We start from the raw sequence: 17,375 nt of genomic DNA, 5'->3' as shown, positions 1-17,375 counted from the left end.
CAGGTTATACCGGTTAGGCAGGATAGGTAGAATTAGGGGGGACATTTTTAGGAACAGATAGCAAGCGTTACGCTCTTCTGCCTGAAACTGATACCTTTGCGGTGCGATTTGAACCCATAACAAAATGAATGGGCTCAAATCGCTCTGCAAAGAATCATGTGTTTCCTCCACCAGATTAGGCAATCTTGTTTCCACAGAGCTGCTACCTCTGTTGGCTGCCTGTCTACACCTTTGACACTTTTCAATATATGGACTTGTTTAGACTGGATTGCCCCTTCTCCACCCATATTCTCCTCTATAACTGCTGATGTTGTGGATGCATCACGCCTATTGTACTTGTACCCCCAGTTGTCGCCTTGCCTGCATCCCCCTTAGCGCTCACCCCAGCCCCATGGTATACCACCACCACTCCTGTGTGAACCCAGGCTCGTCAGTGACTTCAGTCTAGGTGCACACAGGAGCGGTGCGGGAAACCTTGTGTAATTTGGATAGGAATCGCAGCACATTCCTGTTCAAATCGCATGCTTTATTGGTACTGGGCATCGGCGAGTACCTGACCGAAAGTACCAGTACTCTCTGCATTAAAAGAACAGTACTGGTGTAATCCTACTTTTCTTTAACCAAGAAGGAAAAGGCTAGAGCTCCTGTCAGATCTATATTTCTATGTTCACGCTGCAAATTTTCCCTCACTTCCTGTCTGGTGAAACTGTAGTAAGGGGAAAGATACTAAACAGAGCCTTGGATAGCAGTAGAAACCAGACAGAGGTACTAATCATTTCCTAAACTATTCAAAAACGAGAAAACTATGTTCTTATTAGCTTGACATATAAAATTTAACCTCCCTGGCGGTATGATTATTTCAGATTTTTGATACTGAAAGCGGTACAATTATTTTGCATGGAAATTTGGCGTTTTATATTGTAGGCCTGTAATTCTTAGGAACAACTCACTTAAATCTGTCCAAACAAGAGAGTCTAGTAGACATCCCGGGTATGATAAAGTTTGAAAAACGAAATCATAAATTATAATATAACAATAATAACAAATAATATAATAAAAATGATTCAATAATGTAATCAAATCAAAAACACTGAAATTTGCTCAGTTGCAGAATTGTCACTACTTTCAGTGTTTGATGACCGATTTTCCCATGAATCACTATCACTCAATTCTGCGAGTGATTCTAATATATTATCACTGTTTTCTAGCTGGTCTAAAAGCACTTTTGACATAAACAGACATATTTTTGGTTGCTATGGACAAGCTCCAGTTTGCGGACAGAAAGAATAGTATTTATAATATAAAACTGCATGCAGGACACTGGACAAACCACTAGGGACACAGGGGATGTGTAATTATTTGATACAGTACTGTAATCTCTAAGATTACAGTATACTGTATCTATACTGTGTTTTTTACTTTTTGATTTTGGTGCCGAACTCCGTCCCCTGTGCGTCGCAACGCTCGCAGGGAACGGAGCTCGGCAGTGTGAATAGAGCGAGACACGGCGGCTCGCAGATCGCAGCAGGGAGACATCGCAGGATCCAGGGGCCAAGGTAAGTAACCTCTACATGGATCCTTGAATGCGATCCCGAGTCTGGCTCGGGGTTACCGCTTTTGGTTCTGAAATTCCAGCACCCCCCCCCCCCCCACCTTTGCAGCCATCATCTGGTATCAGTTGCTGCAGGAGCCTATGGAAAGCAATGTTATAATTCCCCCCCCCCCCCCCCAAATTACGCAACAGTGCTCAAACCTAGCAATTGGCTGCTATGTCTGAGCACTGCATCATGGTCAGCGTCAAGGGGGCACTGAAGAGCCGATGAGTGGTTTGTGTTGAAGGTTTGGCTTTACACAGGCACGTGAATGTCCAGCACCAAGGACATAACTTTGGTGGGTAATGAGTTAAACCGTTAGCAGGGACAAGTTGTTACACTATGTACTCCAGGACAGCAGACAGCCTGTCTCCCCTGAAGGCACGTACAAGGATGTTACAGGTTGTTCTGCTGGATTAGGGTACATTTGACCTTCATAAGGGTCAAAAATATGACCACTTTACACCTGAAAAACAAAATACCTTGGGTTTCTTTTCAAGATCAGCTTCTGTCTTGGGGCCAAGTAAGTGTAGGACCTGAGGGGACAAACAGGAGAAGGTCAAAAGGTTAAAACAAGAACAGGACAAAGGCAATGGTGAGGAATCAGAAGAGAATGTACCTTTTACCAAAAACAGCAAATAACCCCAAGCATCCAAAAAATTTTAAGTGAGCACAGGCACGAAAGGTGCTCATTTAGAGTGTAGCTAAAGGCAAAAAAAATAAAAATGATTAAGATTTTGGATAGAGGGTAGAAGGTTAGAACACCTGTCAGCTTTAATTGCCGTCTGTGTCCCCATTAAAAAGGAATTTACCCTCACTATTTGTCCTGTTTACCATCATCATTGAAAGTAAAAGAAAAGCCCATATTTTGGGTTGTCCCCAGAAAAGTAATAGAGGGGAAATTTTCCAATGGGGACACTAGTTTTGGTGACCTGCCCCCCAACCCCCCCAGGAAATTCCATTAATTTCCAGGGCTTTATTCTCACTTCGTTTGGCTATGGGACAGGAAATTAAGGTTAATCTCTCCAACGGGACAAAGATGGCAAACATACATTACAGGGGTAATAATCCTTCCTTGCTCTATGCAAAGTTATAAAATAAAAAAAAAAAAAAAAAAAAAAGTTTCGCCTATAGTTCTACCTAAAAGTAGAGCTCAAGCCCCCCCCCCCCCCCCCCCCCTAGTTTTAGATAGATGAAGGGAGGGTTACAACTCCCATGTTTTTTTGCCATTTGTGCCCCATTAGCGAGATTTCCTTTCACTTACTGTCAAATAGGAAGCAAGGGGCAATCCCTCCAAAGTGAGGGAATCCCTAGTTGTCACCAGAACTAGTGTCCCCATTGGAAGATTTGCCCTCTATTCCTGTTCTGGTGACAAACTAAAAAAATCTTTCCCCCTCACTTTCAGTGATCAGCAGGACAAACAGTGTGAATCTCCTTAACGGGGCACAGACAGCAATAAAAACCTGACGGGTTCTAATCCATCTCCACTCTATCAAAATATATTAAAAAAAAAAAAAAAAGTTTTGCTGTTATGTAACAGCACCTGTCTCCTGCATATGTGAACCATAAAAAAAAAATTATTTTAGCTCTGGATCTCTTTAAGCTGGGCATAGACTGATCAAAATTGAATTTTAATCTATGGGCAGGCTGGTTGTAGAGAAGCCCATCGTTGAACTTCAGTACAACCAGACATTTTTTTTTTCCAGACTACAGCCACCAGCAGTGATCATTGTATTCTGACAGCTGGGAAACCTCCCGCTGTCAGAATACAATAGTGCAGCGGAAGGTATTACCCCCCTATCAACTCTGAAATTGCATACTGTTTGGCCCGTCTGACAGCTGGGCGCCTGACTGGGCAAGTAAGAATGTTCTATTTGACAGTGGCTCTTCCACAGCCCAGCCTTCTCCACTGTGATTGGACTGCGACTTCGGTGGAAGCTGCCAAGCATCCTCTGCAGTCTCTGTACCCAACTGTTTTGAGGAGAAGATGGGACCAAGCAGTCATATTACTTAAGATAAAAGTCCTTTAGGAAGGATAATTGCAGAGGCTTTTTATAACTGAAAAGGGGGCGAGATCCCTAGTGACCCAGATGTTTGCACTGGCCTTGCATTTATATACACTTAAAAAGGGAGAAGTACAGCCAAAGCTAGTTTGGCTGTACTCCTCCTGTGGATCACAGGAGTGCAGTTCGCTTTGCACTTCTGTGACCGGTTTTCAGCAGAGAGTGGGCCGAAGCCCGCTGTCAGCTGAGGTCAGACAGAGAGCCGGTCCAGGTTTGGGAAAGATTGCGACCATATGGTCGGGATCCACCCACATGCCTGAACCGGCACCTGGTTCAGCCTCTTAGAGAGCCTGAGAGTCTGAGCTGGCCGCTCCCATCCCTTTACAGCCCAGCGATCCAGTGAGCGGGGGGGGGGGGGTCAGAGCAGAGAGCTGACTACTGACAATCAGCAGCTCTCTGCTCACGAAGCTCTGAGAACCGAGCGCGTGGTTCTCCGTGCTGGAACCAGCGAGAGACCGATGCAGCATTAAAAAAATAAAAAATAACCACATTCCAATATTTCTCTTAATTTACAGAAGGCATCAATGTAAGCAAATCATATAAAGAAACAATTTTTTTTTTTTTTTTTTTAATCAGTTACATTTTGTATTGCAATTTTAAATTAAACGGATACAAAAAGTAAATCTACACTAAAAACAGATGTGATTAGGGCTTCAGGTCCTTCAGTTATCTTCATCACTCTCATTCCAAGCATCATGATAGTGTGTATGACATACATATTCAATATACCTGCAGTGTACATCAGAACCTGTATACTATGAAAAACAGACATGTGGAAATTAGGGTTTAAAATGAAAAATAAATACCTGCATGTCCACTTCATTCTTGATGATTTTTCCATCTGCCCACTTCAGTCTGTTCCTCGCTTCCCCTGCACAGATGCGGGAAAAACAGAATCTTCATTGAACAACCAAAAATAAAAACACAGTGCTGACAGTTTTGTACGCTAAACCAAGATATACATGACTTGGCCTATTTATTCACAGGGGGAAGCGTGTATCACATGCACACAAGTATTCGAAGGAACGATAACAGAAGAGATCATGATGTACCGGGTACAAAACAGCATCTGGTTGCTATGACTGCCCTTCCGTCTCCTACAAAAACCAAGGGGCCGGCTTGTTTGTCAAAGAAATTGGGTTTCTGCCCATCCAAGTCTGAGAGTTAAACAGCTCTGGTACATAACACAGCCCTGTCTGGCAGGGCCAGATTTTTATCTGCTGCAGGTCAACACCACTTGCAGCTCTTTTCCCAACCCGTGACTGAGCAGCAAAAAGGAAAAAAAAGCAGCAGACTGATAAAGCTCATCTTTCTGCCCTCTTGTTAGCACTGCGGCACAGCCGATTGGCTGCCTGCGCTGGCCCTCCCTGCACCAGTCTTGGAGATGCTGTTTAGGAGGCTGCAAGATAATGGGTCAAAATGCATGTGCTGACAGTGCTTGCATTTCAAATAAAACATACATTTAAAAGAATATATTAACGAATACACAGCTGCATGGAGTTCAGCTTCATAAATCTGCCATTGAGTATAATGGACTAAGGCATGTGTCAAGTATCTCCATTAAAGCCATATGTATAGAGATAAAGCGGAACTTCACCCTGGAACTGCATCCTTCCTTTCGAGAGGGGGGCGCAGGTACCTGTTTCTACTTTCGGCCAGATGCTCCACGGTGACCTGAGCCGGAGCCCCTCCTTCCCCCAGTCTTCTGGGACAATTCGCAAGGTGCAGCGCAACTAGTGCATGTGCAGTAGAGAACAGTCTTTGAAACCGCAAGGCTTCCCTTACTTGAGATGCGATCAGGTGCAATCTCAGGCTCTTGCAGACTTACAGTGTAGCTGTCTGCCCCGTACAGTTACTGAATCACAGGAAGATTCAACTACCGACCTAGAGCATTCATCAGCGCTCTGGTAGTTCATCGAGAACTACAAGCTGTCAGCTGCGTCGGCTGATGGCAGTTGTAGTTCTGCCATTCACAGAACTCTGAACGGACGACACAGCCGGGTGGGAGGAGCCCTGCACAGCCACAGGGTTTTAAAATTATGACGGTGGATGCGAGGAGAAGATCCTCCACTCGCTGTCACAACGGGGACTCTGGGGAAGTGCGGGGGTCTCCTCATTTGGTAACATGTTACACCCTAAATATTGGTGTAACATTAAGTAGAACTTCGCTACTAAATCTACTTATGTACTAAAGTAGAACTTATACTTTAAATGAATTAGTACCAATAGTATCTCGATTATATCTAAAATAAATCTACCTTTGGGTCGGTGCATGCTCTACTGACAAAGATGCTGAGACCACCACAAAAACACTCATGGTTGGTAATTTTATTTAACAATTTAATGACAGTGCAAAGGGGGGGGCACTAGTATATACATTTGTTTTAAAAACTACGACTTGTGACCCATCACCTGGCCCAACCACAATAATGTGCTACGAGAGCAGGAAAGTCAAGAATCAGGGCCCCATCAAGAAAACTTGTCCTTTGCCCTGAAGAGAAAATACAAAGTTGTTAAAGTGATACTAACCCCCCTTTTTCCCCCCACCCAAAAGAAGAAGAGGACCGGACCTATTATGTGTAGTCCTCTTCTGAAATGTCCCTTTGCTCCTGTAGCCAGGGGTCCCGAGGCAGCTGTCCCAAGCACCCCATTTGCAGGTGGCGTTTGAGCTACTCATGTGCACCTGTGTGTGCCCCTTGCTCTGCGCTGTATGCATCCATAGAAACAAAGGATCAGTAAGTTACACCGCTGCACCATCCTCCCAGCAGTTTGACTGATGGCAACAGAAGCCTATTGCACTGCTGCCCTCAGTGTCTGCTGTGGATCCAGGATGTTAAGGGAGCAGCGCTGATGGATCTTGGACCCAACAGCCAAGCAGGTAAGTATGTAGGACTGGGAATTTTTTTTTTTACCTTAATGCTGTAAATACCTTATAAGTACAGAAGTGTAGCCTTTAGAACTACTTTAAAAGTTCCCTGCATTTAAAACCTTCTGCATGCAGTTTCTCCCCTGCCCCCTAAATACTTACCTGAACTCAAACTCGATCCAGTGATGTGCACGAGAGCAGCAGCTCTCTCCCCTCATTAGACTGAGATGCAGCAGCGGGAGCCATTGGATCCTGCTGCTGTCAATCACAGCAAGTAAGAGCAGGGGGCAGGGCCAAGCTGCACTGTGTCTATGGACACGCAGAGCCAGTTAGAGAGCGAGCATGCATAAATGCCTTAGAGCAAGCAACCTGACAGGAGGGAGGAGCCAGGAGTGCCAGAAGGGTACCCCAGAACAGGAGGATCGGGCCGCTCTGTGCAAAACCACTTAAAAAGCACTTTTGCAGACAAAAAGGTTTACCATTTATTCGAAATGCAGAAAATGAATGTTACAGCACCACAGCTGTGCCACGTAGCAGAAACTCACCCATCAACAAGCCCATGTTAAAGCGATATCTCTCCTCCAAAAGCTGCTCTTTGTACTTCTGGATGACGGCTTCAACCTGGAGAAAAATACAAGCAATTGTAAGCACTAATAACTGGGAGACACTGGAAGTCACATTGACTTAGCGGGGGAAGAACAACAAGAAGTCTACGGCTGGCATGGCCAGCGCCCTCGTTATCCACCCTAAATTAATGACTACTGGGTGTTGGTTAAATACAAAAGCATAAACAAGTTATATGAATGAACTTTTTTTTTTTGTTCACAGGTTCACTGCAGGTTCAGAAGGAAATCACATGATCTATTATATCAAACCAGGAAAATGCATGACAACACATCAGCCCTGTCTGCAGTTTGATGCAGTACAGTACACCGCTTGTGATATTCTAATACATTGAATTAGGGATTGCTGTGCATCAAGTTAAAAAGCAACTTGATGCATTGTATGTAAATAAATCAAATGTTGCAACTGTGTTGGTTTCAGACCAACACATATACCAGGAGCCTCCAAACTAAAAGGGCCAGCTTACTATCCTCCAGACCTTAGAGGGGCCAGACTATGGCCTCTGGGAGTAGAAAGCAGCGCCCCAATCAATGGCGTCAGCGGGGAGGGGAGGACGACTAGTGCCCCAATCAATGGCGTCAGCGGGGAGGGGAGGACGACTAGTGCCCCAATCAATGGCGTCAGCGGGGAGGGGAGGACGACTAGTGCCCCAATCAATGGCGTCAGCGGGGAGGGGAGGACGGCTAGTGCCCCAATCAATGGCGTCAGCGGGGAGGGGAGGACGGCTAGTGCCCCAATCAATGGCGTCAGCGGGGAGGGGAGGACGGCTAGTGCCCCAATCAATTGCGTCAGCGGGGAGGGGAGGACGGCTAGTGCCCCAATCAATTGCGTCAGCGGGGAGGGGAGGACGGCTAGTGCCCCAATCAATGGCGTCAGCGGGGAGGGGAGGACGGCTAGTGCCCCAATCAATGGCGTCAGCGGGGAGGGGAGGACGGCTAGTGCCCCAATCAATGGCGTCAGCGGGGAGGGGAGGACGGCTAGTGCCCCAATCAATGGCGTCAGCGGGGAGGGGAGGACGGCTAGTGCCCCAATCAATGGCGTCAGCGGGGAGGGGAGGACGGCTAGTGCCCCAATCAATGGCGTCAGCGGGGAGGGGAGGACGGCTAGTGCCCCAATCAATGGCGTCAGCGGGGAGGGGAGGACGGCTAGTGCCCCAATCAATGGCGTCAGCGGGGAGGGGAGGACGGCTAGTGCCCCAATCAATGGCGTCAGCGGGGAGGGGAGGACGGCTAGTGCCCCAATCAATGGCGTCAGCGGGGAGGGGAGGACGGCTAGTGCCCCAATCAATGGCGTCAGCGGGGAGGGGAGGACGGCTAGTGCCCCAATCAATGGCGTCAGCGGGGAGGGGAGAACGGCTAGTGCCCCAATCAATGGCGTCAGCGGGGAGGGGAGGACGGCTAGTGCCCCAATCAATTGCGTCAGCGGGGAGGGGAGGACGGCTAGTGCCCCAATCAATGGCGTCAGCGGGGAGGGGAGGACGGCTAGTGCCCCAATCAATGGCGTCAGCGGGGAGGGGAGGACGGCTAGTGCCCCAATCAATGGCGTCAGCGGGGAGGGGAGGACGGCTAGTGCCCCAATCAATGGCGTCAGCGGGGAGGGGAGGACGGCTAGTGCCCCAATCAATGGCGTCAGCGGGGAGGGGAGGACGGCTAGTGCCCCAATCAATGGCGTCAGCGGGGAGGGGAGGACGGCTAGTGCCCCAAGCAATGGCGTCAGCGGGGAGGGGAGGACGGCTAGTGCCCCAATCAATGGCGTCAGCGGGGAGGGGAGGACGGCTAGTGCCCCAATCAATGGCGTCAGCGGGGAGGGGAGGACGGCTAGTGCCCCAATCAATGGCGTCAGCGGGGAGGGGAGGACGGCTAGTGCCCCAATCAATGGTGTCAGCGGGGAGGGGAGGAGGACTAGTGCCCCAATCAATGGCGTCAGCGGGGAGGGGAGGAGGACTATTGCCCCAATCAATGGCGTCAGTGGGGAGGGGAGGAAGACTAGTGCCCCAATCAATGGCGTCAGTGGGGAGGGGAGGAGGACTAGTACCCCAATCAATGGCGTCAGTGGGGAGGGGAGGACTAGTGCCCCAATCAATGGCGTCAGCGGGGAGGGGAGGAGGACTATTGCCCCAATCAATGGCGTCAGTGGGGAGGGGAGGAGGACTAGTGCCCCAATCAATGGCGTCAGTGGGGAGGGGAGGAGGACTAGTGCCCCAATCAATGGCGTCAGTGGGGAGGGGAGGACTAGTGCCCCAATCAATGGCGTCAGTGGGGAGGGGAGGACTAGTGCCCCAATCAATGGCGTCAGCGAGGAGGGGAGGACTAGTGCCCCAATCAATGGCGTCAGCGAGGAGGGGAGGACTAGTGCCCCAATCAATGGTGTCGGTGAGGAAGGAATAGTGCCCCAAGGGCCGGAAAAAGGCAAGCAAAGGGCCGCCCGTATTCAGCCGCTGAGCCAGTTTGGAGACCACTGCCATATACCATCAACCTAAGATTTAAAGCAATGCGGTCATGTTGCCTATTCTGGACAAAGTGAAAGACCCCTCCCCCTGCTAAATCAATCACATTTCTTGCTCCCCTGCCACAAAGTTTCTGGTGCTTTCAGATATGGAGGCAATGTGACCTACTTATACGATACAGCGCTTAGCCCCAGCAGCCAATTGCTGGGCCTGAGCACCATCACGTAACAGAGGGATCAACATCACTGCTCTTATCTAGGACCGGACACTAGGCATTTCAGCAGCAGCTGCAACCTGGGCAGGGGAGCTTTGGAGAGCCACTTTGCTAGTGACATTGTCTCTTTAAACTGAACCAGTTGCTTTGCATCCTCAAAGCACAAGTTCACTTTAAAGTGATTGTAAACCCACACAAAAACCTGCAAGACAAAAAGGCATAATAAGCATAGCATACTAGCTCATTATGAATTACTTTACTTACCTTAGATCGAAGCCCCCTGCAGCGGTCCTCGTACCCCGCTCCGGCGTCATTGCTCCCGGAGTTACTTCCGGGTATCACGGGCTCCGGCGCTGTGATTGGCTGGAGCCGCGATTACATCACTCCCATGCAGGTTTAGGAGATATCCAGTGTAGCTACAGGTAAGCCTTATTATAGGCTTACCTGTAGCAAAAAGTGGTTGTAAAGGGTTTACAACCATTTTAAAAGTGCACCGGTCATGAACAAAATACAGGGGGGCTGCCATTGCTTACCACCGCCTGAAGATACAAGTTACAGCGGCTGTGTCTGATTTACACGCTTGTGAGTCACAGGCTCAAAACAAGCATGCTGTAAATGAGTGCCAGAGTTCCCTATTCTTTTACTTGCTCCAGGTCATTGACTCGAAGCATTAAAGCAAAATATGATCAGGAAGTGAACATTCCCAAAAGGCAAGGTCATCAACAGTGGTCTGCGTAATTCTCTCCTGACAGGTGCACTTTAAACAAGCTCGCCATCTGCAAAAGATGATAGAGGAGAGAATGCAATACTTACAGCTTCTTCTATTTCTTCTGGCGTCACAACTGCTCCCACTCCACATTCTTTTTCAAAATTGGCCACATCAATGGGGTCCACGGGGTGGCCTTTTACATAATCCAAGGCGGCTGGATAAAAAGAAGAAAGAGAAAAAAGTAAAAATCGCCTGCTCTCCGTATAGCCAAAGGGGACCGGAGGATAATCAAATTAACAGCACAGGGAAAGTCAATGTACGCACGCTGTGATCCTCTGTGGAGCTAATTTAATTTTTAACACATTAGTGGTTTAATAAAAAAAAAAAAAAAACTGCTTGAGAAGACCCCAGAGGGAGTGCAGGCAAGAACTTGTACGTATCCTGAGGTGAACCTGAGAGGAGTAAATGAACACATGGGCCGGATATATACAGCATTATGGCGTGGGTCACATTAAGAACGGTGTTATGAAATTAAAGAATGCCAGTCAATAAGAGGAAACCAGCCAACAGACATAAGTAGGCAGGTTGGAATACCAATGCGGACTGCGATTGTTCTCCCACAGTGGTAGCAACCTGAGTCATTCATAACCAACGAACCCCCCCCCCTCCACCCAAGCTCTACAATTCTATAAAGTTGTCAGGTGAGCAAAGCAGACCTTGCAAGGCCATAAAAAGCGCCACATATACAGTATGATAACCTGAGGGTGGTCAGAACATTTCCCCCGATATACCCAATATGGCCGCTTTGCCTTGAAGGATGAAGCCAACCATATTCAGGCTCCAAGTACATCCCTCAAGTGTTCCAAGTTCTGCCTTTGCTAACCGCTTGCCGACCAGCCGCCGTCATTATATCGCGGCAGGTCGGCGCAAACCGTCGTAGCTGTACGTTGGCTCGCGGGATCGGGATAGCAGGCGCCGATGCTCGTGGCAGACTGTCGCGATGACTGCCGGCCATGAGCGATCGCGGGCACGAAAGGCAGAACAGGGACGTGTGTGTGTGTGTGTAAACACACAAATCCCTGTTCTGTGAGGAGACAGATTGTGTGTTTCTAATAGCTAGGAACCACGATCTGTCATTTCCTCTAGGTCAGTCCCCTCCCCCTACAGTTAGAAACACACACAGGGAACAGTTAACCCCTTGATCGCCCCCCCCCCCCCTAGTGTTATCCCCCTTCCCTGCCAGTGACATTTATACAGTAATCAATGCATTTTTATAGCACTGATCTCCGTATAAATGCCAATGGTCCCCAAAATGTGTCAAGTGTCCGCCATAATGTCACAGTCCCAACAAAAAAAAAATAAATAAATAAAAATGCTATAAATCTATGCCCTATTTTGTAGATGTGTATTGTGATTTTTTTTTTTTACCAAAAATATGTAGAAGAATACTTATCAGACTAAACTGAGTATTTTTTTTGTTTTTTTTTTTTTAAAAAAGCAATGGGGATATTAAGGCAAAAAGTACAAAATATTGTGTTTTTTTTCAAAATTGACGCTTTTTTTGTTTATGGCGCAAAAAATAAAAAAAACTGCAGAGGCAATCAAATACCACCAAAAGAAAGCTCTATTTGTGGGAAAAAAAAAAAAAGAAAGGACATGAATTTTGTCTGGGTGCAGCATCGCATGACCGCGCAATTGTCAGTTAAAGCGACGCAGTGCCGATTCGCAAAAAATGGCCTGGTCATTCAGCAGCCAAATCTTTCAGGACTGAAGTAGTTAAAATGCCTGACCTGTGCCTGAATCCTGGAGCTGTGGTAACATGGTAAAGTTTATGTGCAGCTAAATTGTTATAGTTTTGGACAAAATAGGGAAGAATTAGGCCTGTTTCACATGGGCATCAGCATGTACAACAGCAATGTGAACAGCAAGCTTTGTTGAAACTTTTAAAGTACCATCCATCTCCAGTTTGTAAATATTGAACACAGAGCCCCATGGGGGTGCTCATAGTCACTTTAAACAAGCTGCTAGGCTTTGCAACCTCTTAAAGCTTGTTCAAAGCCTAACAAAGCCTGCTAGCAGCTTGCTTAAAGTGGCCATCAGCACTCCCATTAGGATCTGTGTTCAACATTTACAAACTGGTGCTGAATGGAACTTAAAAATCGTCAAAGCTCGCTGAAAGCTCTGCAAATGCTTTGTCAAAGCTTGCTGTTCGCACCTGTGGGAAACAGGCCTAAAAACCTCTGCTTTCTCGGCTCTCTGTTTAAAAAAAAAAATTGGTAGGACATAACTGTAAAGTAAAAGGCTGCATGTACAGAAGTAGAAGAAGTATAAAGCAGGATTGGGGTTATAAAAAAAAAGATCCCAGGCTTTGAACATCTCACGGAGTACTGTTCAATCCATCATCCGAAAATGGAAAGAGTATGGCACAACTGCAAACCTACCAAGACATGGCCGTCCACCTAAACTGACCGGCCGGGCAAGGAGAGCATTCATCAGAGAAGCAGCCAAGAGGTCCATGGTAACTCTGGAGGAGCTGCAGAGATCCACAGCTCAGGTGGGAGAATCTGTCCACAGGACAACTATTAGTCGTGCTCTCCACATAGGCATTTCCCTATTCTGCCTCTAGTCACGATCGCGGACCACCGGCGGACAGAGTGCGCGGGACCCACAGGCACGCTACGTCAGCATGCGCCCGCTAGCCTGGGATTACGAAGGTACGTACAGGTACGCCCCTGTGCCATTCTTCCGATGTACATCGGCGGGAAACGGTTAAAGAAAGCCATAAGAAGTCCCCCTGCAATTTGTGAGAAGCCATGTGGAGGACACAGCAAACATGTAGAAGAAGGTGCTCTGGTCAGATGAGACCAAAACTGAACTTTTTGGCCTAAAAGCAAAACGCTATGTGTGGGGGAAAACTAACACTGCACATCAACCTGAACACACCATCCCCACTGTGAAACATGGTGGTGGCAGCATCATGTTGTGGGGATGCTTTTCTTCAGCAGGGACAGGGAAGATGGATGGAGCCAAATACAGGGCAATCTTAGAAGAAAGCCTGTTAGAGTCTGCAAAAAAGACTTGAGACTGGGGTGGAGGTTCACCTTCCAGCAGGACAACGACCCTAAACATACAGCCAGAGCTACAATGGAATGGTTTAGATCAAAGTATATTCATGTGTTAGAATGGCCCAAAGTCCAGACCTAAATCCAATTGAGAATCTGTGGCAAGACTTGAAAATAGATGTTCAGACACCCTCCATCCAATCTGACAGAGCTTGAGCTATTTTGGAAAAAAGAATGAGCAAAAATGTCCCTCTCTACATGTGTAAAGCTGGTAGAGACATCCCCAAAAAGACTTGCAGCTGTAATTGCAGTGAAAGATGGTTCTACACTTTTCAAATATTTTTAAAAAAATGTTGATCCATTTATCATTTTCATTCCACAATTATGTGCCACTTTGTGTTGGTCTATCACATAAAATCCCAATAAAATACATTTACGGTTGTAACATGGCAAAATGTGGAAAATTTCAAGGGGTATGAATACTTTTTTTTTTTAAGGCACTGCATTTTATCACAGCTCACTGCACCGCACCTCCGGACTGCATTGCAGTGTGAATGGGGCACACAGGAAACAATCGCTTTCTATGTGCCCTAGCGGTGACTAGCGTTCTTCCAAACATCAGTCCCTGCACTAGTGTGAATGACCCCCTATGCTTCTACCCCATCTAAGGCCTGGTAATTTGCAATATACAAAAAGGCTTGCTCTTGGGTTTAGAAAAACTTTTCTTCCCCCATAAGAGAAATGGGGAGGGGGGGGCGGGGCTAGTCGCCATGCAGGCTCCAAATTGTGCTCACATGCCCCCCCCCCCCCCACACACACACACACATTACAATTGAAGTACCTACCATTGAGCTGCAGATCTGTCCCAATCTTCTTGCTGATGATGTAGCCCACCAGGAAGTCCAGTCTCTTTGCATCCTTGAGACGTGTGGAGACATTGTAGAGCAGAGTTCCGGTTACCTTGTCAATGGAAGGACCCAAAACAGACTGAGCCTGAAAACAAGCATAAAAGCACAAAACTACTGAGATTATAACACATTATCATGTAATAAGACAAAATGGGAGAAAATAAGGATACATTGATAAACCATCTAAAACAAAACAGAATCAAACCCATACATCTTCCCCATATCCCCATCAGATCACTGGGGTGAGCCATCAAGAGAACCTGTCATTTTGTCCTGCAAAGTAAAAAAGGTCTGACAGCGAAGACGATGCTTTGCAAATCGTTTGCAGGCCTCCGCTCACTTTTGTCCCAACTTTATATAATTATAGATTCGCTGACAAGAGCAGTGAAACACCGCATTCTGGTGTGAACACACAGACCTATTGGACTTCTATGTATCATTGCAGTTACCTGCATTTATCTATAAGGAAAGGGAAAAAAAAAAAAAAAAATAACCTGCAGAGATATAGATAGATATTTATTAAAATTAATTAAACTAATTTACTAACTACATCCAAAATGTCTTAGAAAGTACTTAAAAAAAAAAAAATTCGGAGAACAGGGAAACTGTATGGCGAGTGCATGGAAAGGGTTACATCTGTAAGAATGGGGGCTGTAAAACGAACCCCCCCCCCCACCCTATGGCCCCTTACAAGTTTTGAATAGTTCACCATCTGCCGCTGACGTCATTGGACGGGTCTGGTTCTGCGCTGGTGATTGAGTGCTGCAGCCTCGGCAGCGAAACTAGAAACCCTGCACCGTCCTGGCTGACAATCTACAAATAAATCTTCACACTGATAGAGATTACCTAGTGCTGCTATTAGGCCTCGCGTTTCTGAATGCCCAGAGCGACTAGATACCCCCCCTACAGCTCCAGAGTCTCTTCAAAAATCACAGAAGGGAATAGGGGTAATAATGGGCAACAACAGTGTTTTGATGAGCCTATTCAAAAGCAATATTAACTACTTTCCTACCGGGACTTTTACACCCTTCCTTCCCAGGTCAATTTTTTAGCGCTGTCGCACTTTGAACGACAATTGCGCAGTCATGCAACACTGTATCCAAATTACATTTTTAATCTTTTTTTCCACACAAATAGGGGTTTCCTTTGGTGGTTTTATTCACCACTGGGGGATTTATTTTTTGTTAAAATGAAAAAAAAAAGACAGAATATTTTGAAAAATAAAAATTTTAAATTTCATAGTTTGTTATAAAATTTTGCAAACAGGTCATTTCTTCACAGACGTGCGCTGAGGAGGCAGCACCGATAATCAGGACACTGATCATCAAGGCCGATGTTCCTTTAACACAAACCAGTTACCGGCTCTCCTCTCCCCTCCTCATGCTGTCAGCGAGTAAAGGAAAGCCGATAAACAGCTTGTGTTTACATCTGTGATCAGCTGTCATTGGACACAGATGATCACATGGTAAAGGGCCTCTGTAATTGGCCCTTTATCCCAATCTATGATCAGCTGAATTCGAAGGACTCATCGATCAAAGCACACCGGCAGCGTGATCCGGGGGGGGGGGGTTACATCCATGGACAGGGCCGGTGCTACCACTAGGCAAACTAGGCGGCCGCCTAGGGCGCCCTGCTGCCTAGGGGGCGCCCGGCCACTGGTTTTCCTACTCTCTTCTCTCTGCAGCAAGCAACTAAGTCTCAGCATCAGCAGGCAGCCGCAGCTCCATTCACACATAGTGTCAGAGGTGCAGCAGTGGTGGAGGACTGTGTCTGTGTTCCGAATCCCGCAGCAAGCAAACATTCATTGATGGGTGTTTGTGAGGCTACATTTGATGGGCGCTGGTGAGGCTGCATTTGATGGGCACTGGTGAGGCTGCATTTGATGGGCACTGGTGAGGCTGCATTTGATGGGCACTGGTGAGGCTGCATTTGATGGGCACTGGTGAGGCTGCATTTGATGGGCACTGGTGAGGCTGCATTTGATGGGCACTGGTGAGGCTGCATTTGATGGGCACTGGTGAGGCTGCATTTGATGGGCACTGGTGAGGCTGCATTTGATGGGCACTGGTGAGGCTGCATTTGATGGGCACTGGTGAGGCTGCATTTGATGGGTGCTTTATTAAAAAGGTGGGATTTACATAGGCAGGGAAAAGGGGGTGGAGTCACCGGGGAGGAGGGGGGGCGGCAAAATGAGGTTTCGCCTAGGGTGTCAAAAATCCTTGCACCAGCCCTGTCCATGGAGGTCCTCCCGGCATAGTAAGCCGCACTATGGCAGTCTTTCGCCTATAGCTTGGGTGAGAAGGGGTTAAACCCAACAGCATATATTATATTGCAGCTTACCAGATGGCTGCATGAGTTTTCTTTTTCTTACTTTCACCTGGAGTTCTGGCCAGTAAGTCTGCAAAAATGGTTTGCTGTAAGTGTTAGCTGCAGTTTGTCTTCAAATGTGTTAGATGTACTAGCAGATTTAGATACACCAACACACCCCCCCTCCCAGACTGACAATGCTACTGTCCAAAAGGTTCCCCACCTGTGCTCCTTCATCCAGAGTGGAGGCGATCTAATACAGGTGGGTGTGTTACTGGCCAGATCACCAGGTGAAAACAAAGGGTTGGGAGAAAAAAAAAAAATAAAAAAAAAAAAAAAACACATGAATGCAGCCACCACATCTAAATGATTGGTAAACTGATGTACATATTTATTGTTTTGGGTTTAATACGGCTTTAAAGTAAAAAAAAAAAAAAAACCCACACACAGCACAGGGGACAGCACTTCCATCCAGTGTGACGTGTCCCTTGTGCTATTGGCTGCCTTCTTAATTGAAAATTTCTGTGCGTCCCTGTTCTCCGTTTCAGAGACGAATCAAGCCCAAATTTTTTGCCTGAATTTGG

At 46.9% G+C, this 17,375-nt stretch overlaps 1 protein-coding gene across 1 annotated transcript in view; it reads right to left on the bottom strand.

Annotated features, from left to right (window-relative positions):
• QARS1 (glutaminyl-tRNA synthetase 1) overlaps positions 1–17,375 on the bottom strand; it is a 90,579-nt gene that overhangs the window by 72,931 nt on the left and 273 nt on the right. The window contains exons 2-6 of the mRNA XM_073591885.1: positions 14,422–14,598; positions 10,619–10,728; positions 7,067–7,142; positions 4,462–4,526; positions 2,075–2,128 (exon numbers count right to left, since the gene is read on the bottom strand). Coding sequence (XP_073447986.1) covers positions 2,075–2,128; positions 4,462–4,526; positions 7,067–7,142; positions 10,619–10,728; positions 14,422–14,598 — 482 coding nt within the window. The remainder of the gene's footprint in view (positions 1–2,074; positions 2,129–4,461; positions 4,527–7,066; positions 7,143–10,618; positions 10,729–14,421; positions 14,599–17,375) is intronic.

This window comes from Aquarana catesbeiana, linkage group LG07, assembly GCF_042186555.1.
Source record: "Aquarana catesbeiana isolate 2022-GZ linkage group LG07, ASM4218655v1, whole genome shotgun sequence".
NCBI classification, from domain to species: Eukaryota; Metazoa; Chordata; class Amphibia; order Anura; family Ranidae; genus Aquarana; species Aquarana catesbeiana.
Note: the sequence above shows the minus strand (reverse complement) of the source record. Positions and strands in the feature narration are given on the sequence as shown.